Here is a 22,311-nt window from a genome sequence, read left to right as displayed (position 1 = left end):
AATACTTAGGCATCATTTAACGCAAAAAAAAAAAAATACAAAATAAAAAAATAACACTGTAATTAGGGCACTTTTCTTTCTTCTGCGTCACCGGGAGAGAGAGCTCGCTGGTTGGTCGGGGGGGGGGGCAGTAAACAACAGACAAACATGGACATGGAATGGGCTAGAGTCTGAAGGGCCGTGAATGGAAACACGTGTTCGGGGGGGGAAGGGTTTGCAAGATGAGAGGTGCAGCAGAGGCATGAGGCAGTGAGAAGAGGGGACTCGGATGCAAAGTTGGACTCTGTGAGATGAAATGGAGAAAGGAACGAGGATGGGGATGGGGATGGGGATGGGGGGGTATTAAAGGGTGGTGAGAGAGGGTGCTTCATACATTACAGATAAGGCACTTGACATTAACGACAATTTGAGAGCATAACAGCAAAACACCCGCCGCTTTATAACTGCCCTGCGTACTCCTCATACTTTTCTGGTAGCTGGATGATTAAGTTAGCTCCTCGACACTTGATTTGAAAATCTTTCATCTCTTTAAGAATAAACACCAAACAAGAACATAAAACTGTAAACCCGTTTCATACATGATAATCATACCTCAAAATCACTCTCCAAACCGACATAACAAAACGACGACGTACGTCCAACCGGGATAATGGAACCCAGGCAAGTGGGCAACGTCCTCAAGTAATCAAGCACATATTTGGAAAAAAAGAAGAAGGAGAGAAAAAGGCCATGGTTAACTCGTCCCATTCCAATCTACTGAGTCATCCCTTTCCAGCGGGCGGATCGTGGCATCGTCAGTGTGGCCCAGGATTCATCTAGATCAAACTGCTCGGAGGAAAATCAGAGATGTGCGAGCACGCCACCAGATCTGGCGGGGAAGCGGCGATAACGCCGTCCGCCACCCGTACGCTGGGACCCGGAGCTATCCCCCACTACTTGGACCGGCACGCTCGGCTGGGCAGGAGCGTGAACCTCATCCCGCCGTGCAGCTGAAGCGTTACTGGCTGAGGCAGGCGTTTTGCATGTGTCAAGCTGGAATGAGACCACAATTGGCTCAGATTGGTCTCGGCTGAGAAGCGGATCAAATCCGCTGGACCTCCTGCGAATTACTTGGACCTTAGTTTGAAAAAGACAAAAAACACGACTCACGACAATTCATAGACCTCCGGGGAGGAGCGGGGGGTGGGTGGGTGGGCATGGACCGCTCTGTGTTCGCAGGCAGGGCATATCTATATTGTAAAGCCACAGATTAAGAAGATAACAATATGACATTTAAAAAAAAGTAGAAAGAAAATTAAAAAAAAATTAAAAGAAATAAAAGGTCATAGATGCCACCTCTCTTCCAAACCAAAGGGACACGTTTCTTGTGATTCAGAAACCGGCAAAATATATTGGCACACAAACACAATGTGGAAAAGGAGAGGTGTCCACTAAAGCTTAATGAAATCTAACAGAATTGAAGACAAGAGGAAATTAATTAAAATTTACATTAAAAAAAAAAATCAAATTTGTTCTTTTTCACCGTTTAAGCAACTTAACTGAAAACAGGTTGTGTCACGCTCGTCTGCTGACCGGCCCTGCAGAAAGAGGCAGCCTACACTTCTGCTTGACGGCCCTGCAGAGAGAGGCAGCCTACGCTTCTGCTGACCGGCCCTGCAGAGAGGCAGCCTACACTTCTGCTGACTGGCCCTGCAGAGAGAGGCAGCCTACACTTCTGCTGACCGGCCCTGCAGAGAGAGGCAGCCTACACTTCTGCTTGACGGCCCTGCAGAGAGAGGCAGCCTACGCTTCTGCTGACCGGCCCTGCAGAGAGGCAGCCTACACTTCTGCTGACCGGCCCTGCAGAGAGAGGCAGCCTACACTTCTGCTGACCGGCCCTGCAGAAAGAGGCAGCCTACACTTCTGCTGACCGGCCCTGCAGAGAGAGGCAGCCTACACTTCTGCTGACCGGCCCTGCAGAGAGAGGCAGCCTACACTTCTGCTGACTGGCCCTGCAGAGAGAGGCAGCCTACACTTCTGCTGACCGGCCCTGCAGAAAGAGGCAGCCTACACTTCTGCTGACCGGCCCTGCAGAAAGAGGCGGCCTACACTTCTGCTGACCGGCCCTGCAGAGAGAGGCAGCCTACACTTCTGCTGACCGGCCCTGCAGAAAGAGGCAGCCTACACTTCTGCTGACCGGCCCTGCAGAAAGAGGCAGCCTACACTTCTGCTGACCGGCCCTGCAGAGAGAGGCGGCCTACACTTCTGCTGACCGGCCCTGCAGAGAGAGGCAGCCTACACTTCTGCTGACCGGCCCTGCAGAGAGAGGCGGCCTACACTTCTGCTGACCGGCCCTGCAGAAAGAGGCAGCCTACACTTCTGCTGACCGGCCCTGCAGAGAGAGGCGGCCTACGCTTCTGCTGACCGGCCCTGCAGAGAGAGGCGGCCTACACTTCTGCTGACCGGCCCTGCAGAAAGAGGCGGCCTACACTTCTGCTGACCGGCCCTGCAGAAAGAGGCAGCCTACACTTCTGCTGACCGGCCCTGCAGAGAGAGGCAGCCTACGCCGGGAAGGACCTCACACACGGCAGAGACAGCAGACACACAATCCTATTGCACACACTTGGTCATCTCAGAGTTTAACCTCAAAGTCCAAGAGCCGCCGGGACTTTGAGGTTAAACTGCGTGGACACATAATCATATAGACAGGAAATCGGGGGGCGCAGGGGGGAGAAAAATGCACTCTCACGTTCACCTGTCTCATTCTCACCTCACCACGTCCTCGTTTTTCTTTAGTAGCAAGCACAAAAGGCACAATGGAAAACAAAAACGCGCTAAAAGGCAGATATCAAAACAGCCGTGGGGCGGCTGGAAGGCACACGACTACGGCGAGGAAAGCTCTAACAGAAGCAGCGCCACTCTCTTCCCACGTCCTCTCCACCACCCGCTCCACTTTTCCACTTTAATCCCTCTTTTCTTCAAATTTAGGGCAAACTAGTTAAGGAATTGACATCAAACCGAGGCAGTTTTGATGAAGTATTTGTTGGTTGGTGGTGTGTGTGTGTGAGTGTGTGTGTGCGTGTGTGTGTGCGTGTGAGTATGAAGTGGAAGGCCTTGTCACGTCGTGTGGTGTTTAAATGCCTGTACTGTGCACGAGTAACAGTGTTTAAACAGTCACATTTCCTAGAATACCCGCTGTTTTCAAACCTTTGAAATGCCTCTCCCCCTCCTAAACCCACCCCGTTTCTCCACCTTTCTTTATTTCCTTGTCTCTCTCTCTCTCTCTCCATCCCTCCTCTTCCTCCACCAGCGAGGGATATTAGTCCTTCTCGTGTTCTCCTGCTGCGCCACGGGTTGGCGTCATTCTGTTTTGCGGTGGTTGTTGTTGTGGACTGCGTGGCCGTTCTGCACCGGTCCGTTTTTCTTCACCTCTTTCCGGTCCTCTTCCTCGTCCTCCTCTGACTCATCGGTTTCGTCTTTGTCACTCCTTTCATCATCCACTTTTTCCTGAGAAAAGGAAGGAGGGAACATGCGGAGGCACTTAAGAGACTTTGTCATCAATCATGGACACCTTTCCGTTCCAAAAACGCACCGGCAACCTGGCTATTATCAGGACGTCCGTCGACCGCCTCGAGTCGAGTCAGTTTTATTTGTGTAGCCCATTATCACAAATTACCAATTTGCCTCAAGGGGCTTTAGGGCAACACAACATCCTGTTCTGAATACTGAAAATGAGGGAGCACACAGAAATCTAGCCGCCGTGGCTGCCAAGGATGGCAAGTCGAGGTTGGTTGGCTTTCCGGTGAAGCAAGAGACTGTCTGACCGTGGAATATAGCTGCCTGACCGAGGTGGGTCAGCGCTTCAATTAGTGTACTCTCGTCCTTATTATTCCAGGCTCTTCTGCCCTTTCTCGGAAACCGCAGTGCCAAGAGAAACCAGTCTACGTGGTCACAAAGAAAACCAGCCTGACTGGCCTGCGGGTGCCGCTGTAACACGCTACTTTACATTTTGGCCTCCATCTCAAGAACCGTTTGGTCTAGAATTGAATCCCTTGCTTCTCCTGAATTCTTGGTTCATGCAAGAACTAGCTGATATTCTCACAACTACTGGTGGGCTATGTGTGTGTGTGTGTGTGCGTCTGCACGCACATCTGCATGCTTGCTGTTTGTGCGTCTACGTACATTATTGGTGAGGAAGCGAACTGCGATGCGAACGATGAGGATAGCCCAGAAGATGTGCAGGCACTGCAGCACCAACAGAAGACCGTTGAAAAAGTAGTAACCGAAGAAGGGAGGGTAGATGGTCACCGGATAGACCCACGTACAGTACATGATCCTGAAACAGAGACAGCAAGAGTCGGCGGACGAGATTAATTCAGTGACACGGCTTCCTTTGTTGCTTTAACTAAACATCCTCCAACAAGGAGACGGGCCACTTCTCAACCGAGATCTGCGATGGTGTGAAGACCCATACCTGCCCCTTCGACCTCTCCGGACAAGGAGAGGATCATCGGGCAACTAACGTACTGACCCACCCGCTTTAAAGGCCCTTTCCTCCGCCTGAAGTGCAATTACTTCACCCTTTACATTAATTCTTATTTCAGCTGTTGTTGCTTGTGATCTTGGTAAGTGTTGGAGTTCATCTCTGCTTTGTACAAATGGTGTGTGTGTGTGTGTGTGTGTGTGGGCCCTGTGTGATGGCCTGGCAGCCTGTCCAGGGTGTCTCCCCGCCTGCCAGCCAATGACTGCTGGTATAGGCTCCAGCATCCCCGCCACCCTGACAGCAGGATAAGCGGTTTGGATGATGGGTGGATGGTTGCATGTAGCGTAACGTGTGCATGTGTTATGTGTGTTTTGCATCTCTGCACCAGAAGGGGAAGATCCAGAGGCGTGTGATGATGAAGACTGCAGCAAACACAATGAAGATGTAGTTGCAGGCATTCCTCCACCCAGCATAGTTAAACATCTTTGCAGACTGAGGGAAAGAGAGAAAGAAGAGAACTCGGTAACTGAAGCCACGGTGTCTTCCACAAGGGGGCAGTGTATCATCAGTGAATCTAATTCTTTTTTTTAATTTTTTTTTTAAATTTATTTTTTTAGTTTCACACATATCTTCAATTGCAAAGGGGCAAATTTCAGTTTAATCCAAAACGTTTTAATACAAAGATTTCTCCTGGTGCACATAATAATGAACTGAAGTTTGTTTGGGGAAAAGTGAGCAAGAATTTGGTGTCATATGATGATGCTACATGCATTTTCCTCTCTGTTTGTACTTACAATGGACAGGGCTCAATGGCTGCTGCACTGTTCTGTGTTTCCAGTCATTTCCATTCATTTTATTGCATAATGGAAAGTGGCAGCGTACTTATGCAACACGCTTACGCTAAACGTTTGCTCTTACACACTCGTGTAATCCTTCAGCCCTCAAGTTTGTCTCATAGAGTTGGGCATCCGGGGAACTTAGCGGTCTGCCTACCAATACAGGGATCGCTGGTTCGAATGCCCGTGTTACCTCTGGCTTGGTCGGGCATCCCCACCCAGATAGCAAAACTGCTGTGGCCCGGACCCGTCCCACACCCGACACATCATGCGGCCCACATACCGCGTGGAATGATGGCACTTGGGCGGTCCGCTCCTGTTTGCCAGATCTGGGCCAGAACCAAGCCATAGCAATGCCGCATGTGCCGCATATTTGTCGAAGGTGGCCCATATTTGTTTTGTGATATTTAGGCCACATTCACCATTTACCACACGGGCCACTTCAGGGTCACACCCAGATCACATGTTGCCCAGAGCACCGCAGCTTTGCCACAAAAGGCCCACATGTGATTTGCATATCTGGGCCATATTTGCTATTATACACGTGGGCCACTTCAGGCTCACATCCATTTTGTCAGGGCCAGAAGAAGGCCACCAGTGCCGCATCATTGCCTGAAGTGGCCCACATCCGGATGCTGTCTGGGTACAGACACAAATGTCTGCGGGTGGGAAGCCGGATGTGGGTATGTGTCCTGGTCACCGCACTAGCGCCTCCTCTGGTCGGTCAGGGTGACTGTTCAGGGGGGAGGGGGAACTGGGGGGGAACAGCGTGATCCTCCCACGCACTACGTCCCCCTGGTGAAACTCCTCACTGTCAGGGGAAAAGAAACGGCCGGTGACTCCACATGTATGGGAGGAGACATGTGGTAGTCTGCAGCCCTCCCCGGATCGGCAAAGGAGGTGAAGCAGTGACCGGGACGGCTCGGTAGAGTGGGGTAATTGGCCAAGTACAATTGGGGAGAAAAAAAAAAAGGGGGGGGGGGGTCCAGAAAAAAGAGACAAACTTTGAGAGTTAGAATATGACACGAGTGTGTAAGTACAAATGCGTGCATTAATAACATTTCATACATATTAATATGCTGTACCACAAAGAGGCCATCAGATGCCCACCTCTAGGAAGTAATCGGAGGAGTCGTGCACCAGCATGATGAGGGTTCCAGCACGGATGTAGTTGACACACCAGGAGAAGCTGATGAGAAGGATTGTAGCTACGTGGTGGACAATCTGCTCCTTGAAGTCCTAGGAGGAGAGAAAGGACACGGCGGCGGAGACACGTTACTTTATCCTGAGAAGGAAAATGGCGCACAGCTGGAGTGTTTCCTGCATGTCGGGGAAATGTCTGCTGCAGTGGCATGTACGATGTGACGTTGGTTTGGCAGAAAAAGGAAACATACTGTCCCTTCACTGCACGGTGAGACCCTCGGCGCCTCTCTGGCGAGATTCACCCTAAGCCGAACCGACGTGGGCGCAGCTCACACACACAAAAGTAAATACACACAAGGCAAAAACACAAACACAAACACACAAGCACGAGTGTACATGCACAGACATACAGAGGGACACGCACACACAAATAAACACACTTAAACACAGACATGTAACAAGGGTCTAATGTCCACTGACGGCCAATGCCAAATTCAAATTGCTCTGATAACAAGAGCAGCGTTATCTCTGCTTACTTGATGCATAATAGTGCAGCATTGTGATGACCATGCAGAAGGTGACAACACTGTGTGTTATGCTGACCCTGTTTGGCAGCGAGTCTCTGGATGCGAGGGTCAAAACAGGGGCACGTAAATCAGCAACACATCTACGTGTTGTGCAACACATATACAGGGCCGGCCCAAGCCTTTATGGGGCCCTAAGCAGAATTTGATTTGGGCCCCCCCCCCACCACCGCTATCGGTGCCACCAATACTACTGACTAATTATACTATACAATACATATTAGGCTAAACAACATTATAATTATATTATATTATCATAATTATATAATTGATTAGTTAATATGATTAATATTAATACAGCATGAATATAAATAATAATTAATATTGATATTATAATATTCATATTATTATTTAATTAACATTATAATATAATAATTATTATAATTATACTATACAATACTACTACTACTGGGTCTAGGATGCTGTGTTACCTCCTGAGGCAAATTTTGTAATTCGCGATAATGGGCTATACAAATAAAACTGACTTGACTGTTGTTAACCCGGGATCATTCGCACACCTACTGTAAATCCAACACACCCATTATCAGTGTCATTAGTTGTAGCTGTGCTGCTTACGCCACACCGGTGCCAGCCCGCCATGTTTTTACCCTTCTGTGGTTTTTAATCTTAAAAGGTAGCAGACTCACAAGAGTGATCCGGTGTTAAGTCTCACTTTTAATATTTACAGTGATCCAGTACTGAGTGGCCTACTGAGCGTGGTGTGCTGGACAGTAATGAACCGGCACACAATGCAGTTACCGTACACAAGTTAACCACTTCACCTGTTTGTGTATGATTTACACTGACATAATATATCACATGTTTGTGTTGTGTGTGATATATTATGTCAATTTGGAGGAGCACAGGACGCGGTCTCACGCATACACGCGTGCCTTGTTTTTCCCACCCGCACTCCGGGAAGACCCGCCCTACTCTGCCTCTGACTGACTAGCACTTACTGCCTCCGTTGGTTCGATTGCTTAGGCTTAGGCATGAGGAGTGAGATGATTAGGGTAAGAATATCGAGGGTCAGGGGGCGTCCGGGTGGCGTAGCGGTCTATTCCGTTGCCTTCCAACACGGGGATCGCCGGTTCGAATCCCCGTGTTACCTCCGGCTTGGTCGGGCGTCACTACAAACACAATTAGCTGCGTCTGCGGGTGGGAAGCCGGGTGTGGGTGTGTGTCCTGGTCGCTGTACTTGCGCCTCCTCCGGTCAGTCGGGGGCGCCTGTTCGGGGGGGAGGGGGAACTGGGGGGAATAGCGTGATCCTCCCATGCACTACGCCCCCCTGGCGAAACTCCCCACTGTCAGGTGAAAAGAAGCAGCTGGCGACTCCACATGTATGGGAGGAGGCGTGTGGTAGTCTGCAGCCCTCCAGGATCGGCAAGGGGGGGCGGAGCAGCGACCGGGACGGCTCGGGAGAGTGGGGTAATTGGCCATGTACAATTGGGGAGAAAAAAGGTCAGAGCCAATCACAGGCAGAGTAGGGTGTAGTAGGATGTCTTCGCAGAATGTGGGTGAGAAAATAATGCTACACACACACACACACACACACACACACACACACACAGGCCTGCTAAATTTCAGGCCCACCGGTGCAACCAGTGGAGACGGTCCATTGCACCTGACAGATTTTGTTTCTTGTATGTCCGACCCTTGAGGCCTGTGGCAGATATCCATGTTGCCGGAGTCTGAGGAGAAAACAGCTCTCTCTACGCCGGACAGTTTGTGCCAGCTCGTAACACTTCTGTTCGGAGCTCCAGCCACGTTGCAGGACCTCATGGACCGGGTGCCACGGCCACACGGTGCATATGCTGCCACCTACTTCCACAGCAGCAGCTGGGAGGAGCATCTGCAGCAGGGGGCAGCGGTGGTCGACTCCTTGAGGCGAGTGGGGCTCAAGGCCATCCTGAAGAAGTGCGTGGTCAGTTGGCGGGAGGTGCAGTATCTGGGGTACCGCTCAGGCAGCAGGCTGGTGCTTCTCCAGATAGGTAAGACAGCAGCGGTGGCGGCCGGCCCAAGGCCTGAGACAAAAAACAAAAACAAAAGAGGCATTCCCGGGACTGGCCAGCTCCGACCGGCGGGTCATCACCGCCTCCGCGGAGCGGACTAGTCCCCTGACCGACCCCACTAGAAAGGCTGCCTCAGATTCGGTCCCGTGGACGGAACAGTGTCAGGTGGTGCTTAAGAAGGTTAAACAAGCCCTCTGTGGGGAGCCGCCGCTCCTCTCTCCTTACTCCTCACTCCTCTCTCCCTTTTGTATTGCAGACTGACACGTCGCACAGAGAGCTGGGGGCCGTTCTGTCACAGGAGGTGGAGGGAGTTGAACGCCCGGTGGTGTACATTAGCTGTAAGCTGGCGGAGAGGGAGTGGATGTACAGCACCGCTTCCACCTCCTGGGGCGCTCATTCACTTTCTGCCAACGCGCAGATCCCCCGCTGGTATCTGGCCTTACAGGCTTTTAAGTTCAAGGTGGTCCATAAGCTGGGGGTGCAGACGTGTTCCTCTCTCACTTGGGGGGGGGGGGGGGGCTGTCGACTAGCTGTGGCCCCGGCCCAAGACGGCCGGTGGGGACTATGTGGAAGTGGGGTGTGGTTTAACCTCGGCTGCAAGGCGGCGAGAGGGAACGTGGCTCGTGGGAGAGCAGACGCAGCAGGGAGGCTGACCAGGGATCAGCCTCGGGGTGCACCAAACTAACAAACTGTCCTTTACACACCGCAGTGAAGCTGGGCCCTGGACCTGGACTGACTGACACGGACACGGACACGGGCGAAACACGGGACGAGTGAGCCAGAAAAGGGGAGCCACATACACCGCTGGGAAAGCGATGGGCGAAGCGACAGCTCCAGCACCAGAGCACACCGGCTCATGCGAGTGCGAACCCAGACAGCATCCGGATGTGGGCCACTTCAGGCAGTGATGCGGCACTGATGGTCTTCTTCTGGCTCTGACAAAATGGATGTGAACCTGAAGTGGCCCACATGTATAACGGCAAATATGTCCCAGATATGCCAAATCACATGCGGGCCTTTTGTGGCAAAGATGCGGGGCTCTGGGCAACATGTGGTCTGGATGTGACCCTGAAGTGGCCCCGTGTGGTAAATGGTGAATATGGCCCAAATATCACCAAACAAACATGGACCACCTTTGGCAAATGTGCGGCACATGCGGCATTGCTACGGCTTGGTTCTGACCCAGATCTGGCAAACGGGAGCGGACCGCCCAAGTGCCGTCATTCCACGCGGTATGTGGGCCGGATGAAGTGTCGGGTGTGGGACGGGTCCGGGCCACAGCAGCTTTGCTATCTGGGAAAGAGACTATTAAAAACAATAAGCCCGTGTTTCTGCTTAACCTGTGTCCGCCCTTCCGTCCCGAACCTTCCCGGTGGCACAGTCCTGCCACAGTTGTCTCCTCTCCCTTCGTCCAACTTTGTGCGGTCGTGTTTCGGTTCTCCTGCCCGAACACCTGAACTAGGGCAGAGGTGAACGTCTGCTGAGGATAAATGAGAGTCACATCAGAGAATGCTTACTTTGCGCTTGACATCTGAGGCAACGCTGAAGAGCAGTGAGGCGTAAAAACCCAGCTCTATCATGTAGTACCAATACTGAGAGGGCAGCAGAGTCTGGGGAAAGAGGAAACAGCTTTTCAGTTCGTATTCACTATGCTTGTGTAAGTTATGGTACACTAGTGCAGCGCTGCAAAGACAACTCGGTAATGACAAAGGCTGTTGGTATTCTGTGCATTTATTGCGTGCATTGCTGCAAAGAGACGTACCAGCACCGGAAAGCCCTGCCACATCTCCTTCAGGTCATACAACCAGGGTTTCTGGGAGAAGAGAGGGAGGCGTAGCGGAGATGTGAACACAGAGGTAGACAACTCTATTCATATCAGGTGACTCAGCGTGTCCCGGAGACAACGCTGCTGTCCTTCAGACGGTGTGAGAGGGTGAGGTTACCACAGAAGAAGACAAACTACCAATGGCAACTGTCAGTAATGGGTGATGGCAACAACAGGTGGATGTGCGGATATGGAGACGGGGGTGGGGGGTGGGTCAAGGTGTACTCACATCGATGAGGGCGCCCAGGCCAGCAATGAAAGCAAGAAGGTAAAAGGTAAATCTCCAACTGCAAGAGAACACACACACACACACACACACACACACACACACACACAAAACACCCCCAAACAGACACACACACACGCAAACACACACACATATACATGCTTTCTGTTCAGTCATTGGGGAAAAGACAGTATGCCAGAACGCACATTTTTTTTGGACAAGAAGACAAATATCCACTCATCAGATCACAGATAATGCATGTGCACGTGCACACACACACACACGCACACACACACACACGCACACACACACACACACGCACACACACATATTTTCCCCTCAGTCCGTGCACTCGTAAATTAGAGTGTGCAAGTTGGCAAGAAATGCCAGGCTGAGTGAAAAAAAATCTAGAGAACTCTGGTCAACTTGGGACACACACACACACACACACACACACACACACACTAACACACAGGCGCGCACATCTGCACTCACACACAACGCCCAGGGGAAACACGTGCAGACTTCCCCCATGCTGACAAAGGGAACAGTCAGACGGCATCCTGCCTGCTAGTGTCCAGTGACACACACAGCGCGGGTCGTCTCCACGGCAGCCGCTTGCACCGACGGAGAGAGACGGGTCACACACGGCGGCGAAAAACAGACGGAGAGAGAGGTGCAACGGAAAGATTGAAGAAAAGAGGAGGCAGAAAGAGAGAGAGAGAGAGAGAGAGAGACAGACAGAGAGAGAGAGAGAGAGACAGGCTAGTGAAGGAAATGAGGGGAGAGACAGTGAGCCTGTTGTCTGCGGTGACACAATACACTGATTCAGAGGGAAGATGTCGTAACCTACGTGCCATCCCAGATAGCAACATTGCTGTGGCCCGGACCCGGCCCACACGCGACACTTCACTTCACCCGGCCCACATGCCGCGTGGAATGATGGCACTCGGGCGGCCCGCTCCCGTTTGCCAGATCTGGGCCAGAACCAAGCCATAGCAACGCCGCATGTGCCGCGTATTTGTCGAAGGTGGCCATATTTGTTTTGAGATATTTGGGCCATATTCATTATTTACCACGCGGGCCACTTCAGGGTCACGTCCATTTTTTTTTCTCCCCAGTTGTATCCGGCCAATTCCCCCACCCTTCCAAGCCGTCCCGGTCGCTGCTCCGCCCCCTCTGCTGATCCGGGGAGGGCTGCAGACTACCACATGTCTCCTCCCATACAAGTGGAGTCGCCAGCCGCTTCTTTTCACCTGACAGTGAGGAGTTTCACCAGGGGGACGTAGCGCGTGGGAGGATCACGCTATTCCCCCCCAGAACAGGCACCCCAACTGACCAGAGGAGGCGCTAGTGCAGCAATCAGGACACATACCCACATCCGGCTTCCCACCTGCAGACACGGCCAATTGTGTCTGTAGGGACGCCCGACCAAGCCGGAGGTAGACCGCCACGCCACCCGGGCGCCCAGGCTCACACGTATTTCCTCAGGGCCAGCAGAAGGCCATCAGTGCCGCATCGTTTCCCGAAGTGGCCCACATCCGGATGCTATCTGGGATGAAAGACACAGCATGCCCGCGGAGCGACAGACATGCTCTCTATCACGCGTGAATCCGCACACGTCCACGCACCCACATCGTCCACGACGAACTGGACGGCGTTTTATTTGAAAGAGAGACCCACGCAACACGAGAGCCTGCTCAAGAACACATATCCACATGCACCAAGGAGTGGCGTGCACACAGACGTGTTGCACGACCCCCCAGCTCGCCTCCTCCCTCCCCGCAGCAAGTCATGCAGAAGCACGCCGCGGACATTTCTGACAAGCAAGTGATCGGGACAATGGAAATGATGCACATGAGAATCGCTACACATAGACGATATACACAGAACACCACACATGGGATGGGATCATGCGTACACAGAAGATCTGGCGTGTGTGCGCGCTCGTGTGTGTGTCACATGAAGTGTTTGTGTATGACTGCCGCCGCTTGTGACTCATGCAAAGCTGCCTGCCTGCAGGAATATCTGCTTACTAGTCATGTGCCGGAGTCGTCAGCCTCCGTGACCCGAAACCCGCAGGTGATCTTGTAATTCAGTGGCCTTGTTTCAGCAGGCGATCGTAGCATTAATGTAGCCCTGCTACTGTTACAGCAAATAGTCGCACATAAAAACAACCCGTGGTGGGCATCGAACCTCTGTCTCAGGGGCCTGCTGCTACTCTGTGTGTGTGTGTGTGTGTGTGTGTGTGTGTGTGTGTTAGGGGTTGCACAGACTAGTCTTTTTTTTTTATTTAGCAAATTTTATTTATAAATTGCAAGATTAATCAACATCAATCAATCAAAACCACTATATACAGACATATATATCTATATATCTCTCTCTCTATATATATATATAGAGAGAGAGAGAGAGAGAGAGAGAGAGAGAGAGAGAGAGACACCCATGGATAGATAGATAGATAGATAGATAGATAGATAGATAGATAGATAGATAGATAGATAGATAGATAGATAGATAGATAGATAGATAGATAGATAGATAGATAGATATATGCGAACAGACTAGTCGACTTGTCAACTTGATGTCAACTACTCAGTGATGACGTGATTATGTCATTAGCGACATGTATACTTCTTTTATAAAAACATTTTTAATATGAAATTTAGCCTAATGGTGGGCTAAACGAACGATCCGATTTAAGATAACACCGGAATAATTAATTAGTCTGAAAACACACGATAACACTTTATTTTAGGGGGTCGAAATTACCTAGTAATTTCCTGGTAATAAGGTGGTAATTATCACCTAATTTAGTGGAAATAAGGTTGAAATTACCTAGTAATTTCCTAGTATTAAGGTGGTAATTATCACGTAATTTCGTGGAAATAAGGTTGAAATTACCTAGTAATTTCCTAGTATTAAGGTGGTAGTTTTTACAGGTAATTTTACAGCTAACCCAGCCCTAACCCTAACCCAGCCCTAACCCTACCCTAACCCTACCCTAACCCTAACCCTACCCTAACCCTACCTTAACCCTAACCCAGCCCTAACCCTAACCCTACCTTAACCCTAACTCAGCCCTAACCCTAACCTACCCTAACCCAGCTCTAACCCTACCTTAACCCTAACCCAGCCCTAACCCTACCTTAACCCTAACCCTAACCCTACCTTAACCCTAACCCTAACCCAGCCCTAACCCTACCCTAACCCAGCCCTCATCCTAACCCTACCCTAACCCAGCCCTCATCCTAACCCTACCCTAACCCTACCCTAACCCTAACCACAAAGTAATTTCGATGTCCGCGGTGGCGTAGCGGTCTAAGCATCGGCTTGGTGTCGATGCAGTTGCCCACTGGGGACTGGGGTTCGCGCCCCGGTCTCGTCAGATCCGACTATGGCCGGACTCGAGGAAGCAGCGATCATTGGCAACGCTGTCTTCGGGAGGGGGGCGGAGTCGGCTTGTGTTCGTCATGTGAATGCGTCTCTGTGTGTGTCAGAAAAACAGTGGTTCGGCTTGGATTCGCCTTGTCACGAAAGTGGGGAGGCGGTCTCCTTCGAGACTGCCGGCCGGAGAGATGCAGTTGGCGAACGCATGCAGGACGAGGGTGGGTGTTTGAATTAAAATAGGGATCAATTGGCCACTAAATTGGGAGAAAAAAGGGAAAAATCAGAAAAAAAAAACAAAACAAAAAAACAAAGTAATTTCAACCTTATTTCTAAGAAATTACGTGATAATTACCACCTTTTTACCCGACCCCCTAATATAAAGTGTAACCAAACACATCGTTGTTTTTGACAGGAAGAGAACGCACACAAGTGACGTATGGTCTATCATGCCCCTCCCCCTCTCCCTCTGATCTGCCCACGAGCGCAGCATTACGGCGGCGGTGAAAAGGGCATATTTCCGCCCGCTGCGGGATTCGACCCGGCGTTGTACTGCACCATGAGGCGAGGTCGCTAACCGCTCGACCAAAAGGGGGCCTCGAGTGTTTTTCCCCCGACATTTAAATTGCTCTTTTCTCCGCACTTAAGCGGGAGCCGTAGCGCACAGCAGTTGCTGTTGCACACACGGATGCAGCCGAGCTGCAGCCTGTTGTTGCCTCTGCTGGTCCCTGTCCCGTGTAAATGATGAGTACCAGCGGTCTGTCGTCAGCACAGACCTTACGTGTCACCAATACATAGCAGTCCCCTCTGCCGTGGCTTTATTCGTGACGCCATCAGCGATTAGTCAAGGTCGACTTGAATTTCTCCACATAACTGAAGTCATGCAACCCCCTAGTGTGTGTGTGTGTGTGTGTGTGTGTGTGTGTGCGCGGGTGTTTTTCGGGGGAGGGAGTGGGCGGATTTGGGTGCGAGTGAACGGAGTGATGGCAACAGGCGTGATAGCATAAGAGAGGAATTATAATGAGCCTGTGTTAAATATAGAGGGCTACTTTTGTTACTTCGCACAGGGACATGTGCTCATGTCACCAGGAGAACGCAAGGCTGGCAGCTGCTTCCCCTTGCTGGGAAGCTACTATATAATATATATATATATATATATATACTCATATATATGTGTGTGTGTGTGTATGCATGTATATGTTTATGTATATGTACCTGGCTTCTCTGAACTTCTTGAGCAGACTGGGTCTATCTTGGTTCCTGCGCCTCCTGAACCATCGCTGCACGTGTCTCTCTGAGAAGCCTGTCCGCTTACAAAGACCGTCCACTGAACTCTGGGAACAAGAGGACAAAGATCATAACAACAACAACAACAACAACAACAGCAGCGGCAGCAGCAGCAGTAACATTTACACGGCACTCTTCAAACCTCGAGTACTGGACATTAACAGAATGCTTTGGTTAAAAAGTCAACAAACACCGAAATGTGAATAAAGACGTCAATTTGACAACGACTACCGTCGTTTTCTTTGGACTTGACAAAATCTGTTACTTGTCCCCTTGTCACAACACACACTAGGGTTGTGTACTGGCGAGAATCTGGCACTACGATACGTATCACGATACCGGGGCTACGAGTCGACGTATGGCGATATATTGAATCTCACGCTACTTCCTGTCTCCGTTTACGTTGTTGTGTTGCAGTGGAAGAGTCAGACGGCTGAAGACAGATCACAACACTGCTGTCTAGCGGTCGTGGGGTTACACACTACACAACATGTTTGTCACCAAGCTTTACATGTGAACAATTAAAAACCGATACAGCGGTTTCGAGAATCGATACAGTGTCACCAAATATAATATCGCCATACTCGAGTGTATCGATACTTTCTTACACCCCTACACTATACCACACCCTGCAACCATGTGTGTGTGTGTGTGTGTGTGTGTGTGTGTGCGCTTGTACCTGTGTGGGGTTCTTGGTAACTTTACAGTAGTAAGACTCCAGTGTGGGGTTGTGGGGGGCTTTGAGTCGCACAATGTCTTTCACCCCGAGGAGCGAGGCCAGCGGCGTGGCCACCGTCCTGAAGTGACAGAAGGACGTTGACGGACGAGAGCAGAAAGACAGAAAAGAAAACCAGGTTAGGAGGGAGAGGTGGAGCGCAGGGTGGAGCTGCATAAACCCAGCCACTCGTTTGTCACAACCGTTCCATTTCATCCCAGACCCCCCCCCCCCATTTTCTCCCCGGTTGTATCTGGCAATTACCCCACTCTTCCGAGCCGTCCCGGTCGCTGCTCCGCCCCCTCTGCTGATCCGGGGAGGGCTGCAGACTACCACATGCCTCCTCCCATGCATGTGGAGTCACCAGCCGCTTCTTTTCACCTGACAGTGAGGAGTTTCACCAGGGGGGCGTGGCACGTGGGAGGATCACGCTATTCCCCCCAGTCCACCCCCCCCGAACAGGCGCCCCGTCCGACCAGAGGAGGCGCTAGTGCAGTGACCGTTGTGTGTCACCGTTGTGTATCACCGTGTATATCACCGTTGTGTATCACCGTGTGTATCACTGTTGTGTATCACCGTGTGTATCACTGTTGTATATCACCGCGTGTATCACTGTGTGTATCACCGTTGTGTATCACCGTTGTGTATCACCATTGTGTATCACTGTATGGAAGTGTGTTCATGCTCAATAATCCAGGGGAGGAAATCACAGCAAGGTGGATCAGCTCATCTGGACACAACGTTTATCTGGAGAAATGTTTCATCACTCATCTAATGCCCCTTTCCCACCGCATGGCACCGGCTCGGCCCGGCTCGGCTCGGCTCGGCTCAACTCTACTCGCTTTTTTTCCTGGTTTTCCATTGGGCAGAAGTTAGGGGTAGTACCTGGTACCAGCTACTTTTTTTGGTCCCACCTCTGTCGAGGTTCCAAGAGAGCTGAGCCGATACTAAAAGGTGACATGAAAATACCACTATAAATAAATAAATGAAATAAAATAAGTAAAATATAAATATAAATAAACATATGTATATTTACCTAGATGTAAATAAAATCTTATAAAATAAATACATGAATAAAATATTTAAAATTAAATATAAATAAAAATATGAACTAAAATATAAATAAAATGTATTTATATCTATTAAAATATAAAGAAAATTGTATAAAATAAATAAATGAATAAACAAAAATAAAAATAAAAATTTAAATGTAAATAAAAATAAATAAAATATGAGCAAAAATATAAATACATTTATTTATATTTATTTAAATATAAATAAAATCTGACCACTGATTGGTCAGAGAGAAACTGAACAGCTGTGTTTATAACCAGGAAGTGCCAAAATGAGTCTTATGAAACTTGTGTTATAGTTGATAATCTGTCCATGTAAAGAATTAATTGTTGTCAGCGAATCTCTTAGTTACACTAAGTTGGTCTTGTTGATTGTGTTGAAAATAAAACACTGGTGTGGGGCGCTGGTAGACAAGGGAGGCAAAACTAGTCGACACGCCCACAAATGACCAGCGGGGCTTTGCCGTGAGGGGGCGCTATCTGCAGTGGACAACCAAACCCCAAAAAGTAAAGCGAGTAGAGTCGACTAGAGTAGAGTAGAGTTGAGCCAGTATCATGCAGTGGAAAAGGGGCTTAAGTGACATTGTCAGTCTCAACTGTGCAGCTTATAAGGGTGGGGACACCTGCAGTTGGTCTCAACTGTGCAGCTTATAAGGGTGGGGACACATGCAGTCGGTCTCAACTGTGCAGTTTATAAGGGTGGGGACACATGCAGTCGGTCTCAACTGTGCAGCTTATAAGGGTGGGGACACATGCAGTCGGTCTCAACTGTGCAGCTTATAAGGGTGGGGACACCTGCAGTCAGTCTCAACTGTGCAGCTTATGAGGGTGGGGACACCTGCAGTCAGTCTCAACTGTGCAGCTTATAAGGGTGGGGACACCTGCAGTCAGTCTCAACTGTGCAGCTTATGAGGGTGGGGACACCTGCAGTCGGTCTCAACTGCGCAGCTTTTAAGGGTGGGGACACATGCAGTCGGTCTCAACTGTGCAGCTTATAAGGGTGGGGACACCTGCAGTCGGTCTCGGCTGTGCAGCTTATAAGGGTGGGGACACCTGCAGTCGGTCTCGACTGTGCACCTTATAAGGGTGGGGACACCTGCAGTCGGTCTCGACTGTGCACCTTATAAGGGTGGGGACACCTGCAGTCAGTCTCAACTGCGCAGCCTATAAGGGTGGGGACACCTGCAGTCAGTCTCAACTGCGCAGCCTATAAGGGTGGGGACACCTGCAGTCAGTCTCAACTGTGCAGCTTATAAGGGTGGGGACACCTGCAGTCAGTCTCAACTGCGCAGCTTATAAGGGTGGGGACACCTGCAGTCAGTCTCAACTTTGGAGCTTATAAGGGTGGGGACACCTGCAGTCAGTCTCAACTGTGCAGCTTATAAGGGTGGGGACACATGCAGTCAGTCTCAGCTGTGCAGCTTATAAGGGTGGGGACACCTGTAGTCGGTCTCAGCTGTGCAGCTTATAAGGGTGGGGACACCTGCAGTCAGTCTCAACTTTGGAGCTTATAAGGGTGGGGACACCTGCAGTCAGTCTCAACTGTGCAGCTTATAAGGGTGGGGACACATGCAGTCAGTCTCAGCTGTGCAGCTTATAAGGGTGGGGACACCTGTAGTCGGTCTCAGCTGTGCAGCTTATAAGGGTGGGGACACCTGCAGTCAGTCTCAGCTGTGCAGCTTATAAGGGTGGGGACACCTGCAGTCAGTCTCGGCTGTGCACCTTATAAGGGTGGGGACACCTGCAGTCAGTCTCGGCTGTTCAGCTTATAAGGGTGGGGACACATGCAGTCGGTCTCAACTGTGCAGTTTATAAGGGTGGGGACACATGCAGTCAGTCTCAACTGTGCAGCTTATAAGGGTGGGGACACCTGCAGTCAGTCTCAGCTGTGCAGCTTATAAGGGTGGGGACACCTGCAGTCAGTCTCAGCTGTGCAGCTTATAAGGGTGGGGACACCTGCAGTCAGTCTCAACTGTGCATCTTATAAAGGTGGGGACACCTGCAGTCGGTCTCAACTGTGCAGCTTATAAGGGTGGGGACACATGCAGTCGGTCTCAACTGTGCAGCTTATAAGGGTGGGGACACCTGCAGTCGGTCTCAACTGTGCAGCTTATAAGGGTGGGGACACATGCAATCGGTCTCAACTGTGCAGCTTATAAGGGTGGGGACACATGCAGTCGGTCTCAACTGTGCAGCTTATAAGGGTGGGGACACCTGCAGTCGGTCTCAACTGTGCAGCTTATAAGGGTGGGGACACCTGCAGTCGGTCTCAACTGTGCAGCTTATAAGGGTGGGGACACCTGCAGTCGGTCTCAACTGTGCAGCTTATAAGGGTGGGGACATCTGCAGTCGGTCTCAACTGTGCAGCTTATGAGGGTGGGGACACCTGCAGTCAGTCTCAGCTGTGCAGCTTATGAGGGTGGGGACACATGCAGTCGGTCTCAACTGCGCAGCTTTTAAGGGTGGGGACACCTGCAGTCAGTCTCAACTGTGCAGCTTATGAGGGTGGGGACACCTGCAGTCAGTCTCAACTGTGCAGCTTATGAGGGTGTGGACACCTGTAGTCAGTCTCAACTGACTGCAGCTTATAAGGGTGGGGACACCTGCAGTCAGTCTCAACTGTGCAGCTTATAAGGGTGGGGACACCTGCAGTTAGTCTCAACTGTGCAGCTTCTAAGGGTGGGGACACCCGCAGTCAGTCTCAACTGTGCAGCTTATAAGGGTGGGGACACCTGCAGTTGGTCTCAACTGTGCAGCTTATAAGGGTGGGGACACCTGCAGTTGGTCTCAACTGTGCAGCTTATAAGGGTGGGGACACCTGCAGTCAGTCTCAACTGTGCAGCCTATGAGGGTGGGGACACCTGCAGTCAGTCTCGACTGTGCAGCCTATAAGGGTGGGGACACCTGCAGTCAGTCTCAACTGCGCAGCCTATAAGGGTGGGGACACCTGCAGTCAGTCTCAACTGCGCAGCCTATAAGGGTGGGGACACCTGCAGTCAGTCTCAACTGCGCAGCTTATAAGGGTGGGGACACCTGCAGTCAGTCTCAACTGCGCAGCTTATAAGGGTGGGGACACCTGCAGTCAGTCTCAACTTTGGAGCTTATAAGGGTGGGGACACCTGCAGCCAGTCTCGGCTGTGCAGCTTATAAGGGTGGGGACACCTGCAGTCAGTCTCAACTGTGCAGCTTATAAGGGTGGGGACACCTGCAGTCGGTCTCAGCTGTGCAGCTTATGAGGGTGGGGACACCTGCAGTCAGTCTCAGCTGTGCAGCTTATGAGGGTGGGGACACCTGCAGTCAGTCTCAACTGTGCATCTTATAAAGGTGGGGACACCTGCAGTCGGTCTCAACTGTGCATCTTATAAAGGTGGGGACACATGCAGTCGGTCTCAACTGTGCAGCTTATAAGGGTGGGGACACCTGCAGTCGGTCTCAACTGAGCAGCTTATAAGGGTGGGGACACCTGCAGTCGGTCTCAACTGCGCAGCTTATAAGGGTGGGGACACCTGCAGTCGGTCTCAACTGTGCAGCTTATAAGGGTGGGGACACCTGCAGTCAGTCTCAACTGAAGAAGTCCCCTAGATGAGTCATGAAAGGTTTGTCCCACTAAACGTCGTGTCCAGATGTGGCGCTGCATGGAAGACAGACGTGCACATTCTGCGACGTTCATCTGACGTCAGACACAACAGGGCGGTATTTGTGCGAGACACAACGTTAGACCGGTGAGACCCGCAGAGCACTCGGAAAAATGGATAAATAATGAAGGGGCGGAATGAGGGATCAGGAGAGCAGGGCAGTGATGCACGGCGAAGGGAGAAAGAGGGAGAAGGGAAGCGTGAGAAAAGAGAGAGCGATTAGGATTATTCATTCATCCGTCCATCATCCGAACCGCTTATCCTGCTCTCAGGGATGCTGGAGCCCATCCCAGCAGTCACCGGGCGGCAGGCGGGGAGACACCCTGGACAGGCCGCCAGGCCATCACAGGGGAGACACCCTGGACAGGCCGCCAGGCCATCACAGGGCCCACACACACACACACCTAGGGACAATTTAGTGTGACCGAGTCACCTGACCTACATGTCTTTGGACTGTGGGAGGAAACCCACGCAGACACGGGGAGAACATGCAGACTCCACACAGAGGACGACCCGGGACGACCCCCAAGGTCGGACTACCCCGGGGCTCGAACCCAGGACCTTCTTGCTGTGAGGTGCCACCGTGCCGCCAAAATTGAGATTAAAGATACAGAAATCAGACTTGACCCCACAATCAGAACTACAGCCCTACGAAGGGTGAAGACAGACACGGAGGACGACGGGCCCGACGCTCCGGCTGGCGGACCTTTCAAAGATCTGGCGGATGACGAGGAACACGAGCGCGATGGGCAACGCCATCCAGAGGTCGGTGGCCTTGGCGTAGACCCTGCCATCCCGGTCCTCCAGGTCAGCCCAGCCCAGTCCCTCTGGAAACCACAGCCGCTCCTCCCAGAACCAGTCGCTCAGCTCCCGCAGCATCCTGCAAAACACACGAGAAAAGGAGAAGGAGTTCAGCACCTCCTTCTTAGCCGGAACAACCACACACACACAGATGCAGCCGCGTGCACACCGACGCAGGCCTCGGCGACGGCGGAGGGAAGAGGGAAGAGGAAACGAATACCAGCGAGGAAGCGTGATTCACCCCCCCCCCGCCGCCCCCCGGAATCTATACTTAAAAGTGGGCGGGGCCCTCTCAGCACATGCGCTGCGCGTGCACCACCGTGTC

The 22,311-nt window shown here is 51.2% G+C and overlaps 1 protein-coding gene across 1 annotated transcript; it reads right to left on the bottom strand.

Moving 5' to 3' along the window:
- Positions 1-2,405: 2,405 nt before the first annotated feature.
- LOC130118126 (ceramide synthase 2-like) lies at positions 2,406-22,064 on the bottom strand. Its single transcript, XM_056286490.1, has 10 exons — positions 21,892-22,064; positions 16,442-16,559; positions 15,691-15,809; positions 11,092-11,149; positions 10,800-10,850; positions 10,555-10,647; positions 6,409-6,537; positions 4,848-4,954; positions 4,162-4,315; positions 2,406-3,486 (listed from the first exon to the last, which is right to left on the bottom strand). The coding sequence occupies exons 1-10, from the start codon at positions 22,062-22,064 to the stop codon at positions 3,340-3,342; spliced, it is 1,149 nt and encodes a 382-aa protein (XP_056142465.1). The 3' UTR covers positions 2,406-3,339.
- Between the last annotated feature and the right edge of the window lie 247 nt (positions 22,065-22,311).

Source organism: Lampris incognitus, chromosome 9 (genome assembly GCF_029633865.1).
Source record: "Lampris incognitus isolate fLamInc1 chromosome 9, fLamInc1.hap2, whole genome shotgun sequence".
In the NCBI taxonomy this organism is placed as follows: Eukaryota; Metazoa; Chordata; class Actinopteri; order Lampriformes; family Lampridae; genus Lampris; species Lampris incognitus.
This window is presented reverse-complemented; position numbering and strand designations above follow the sequence as displayed.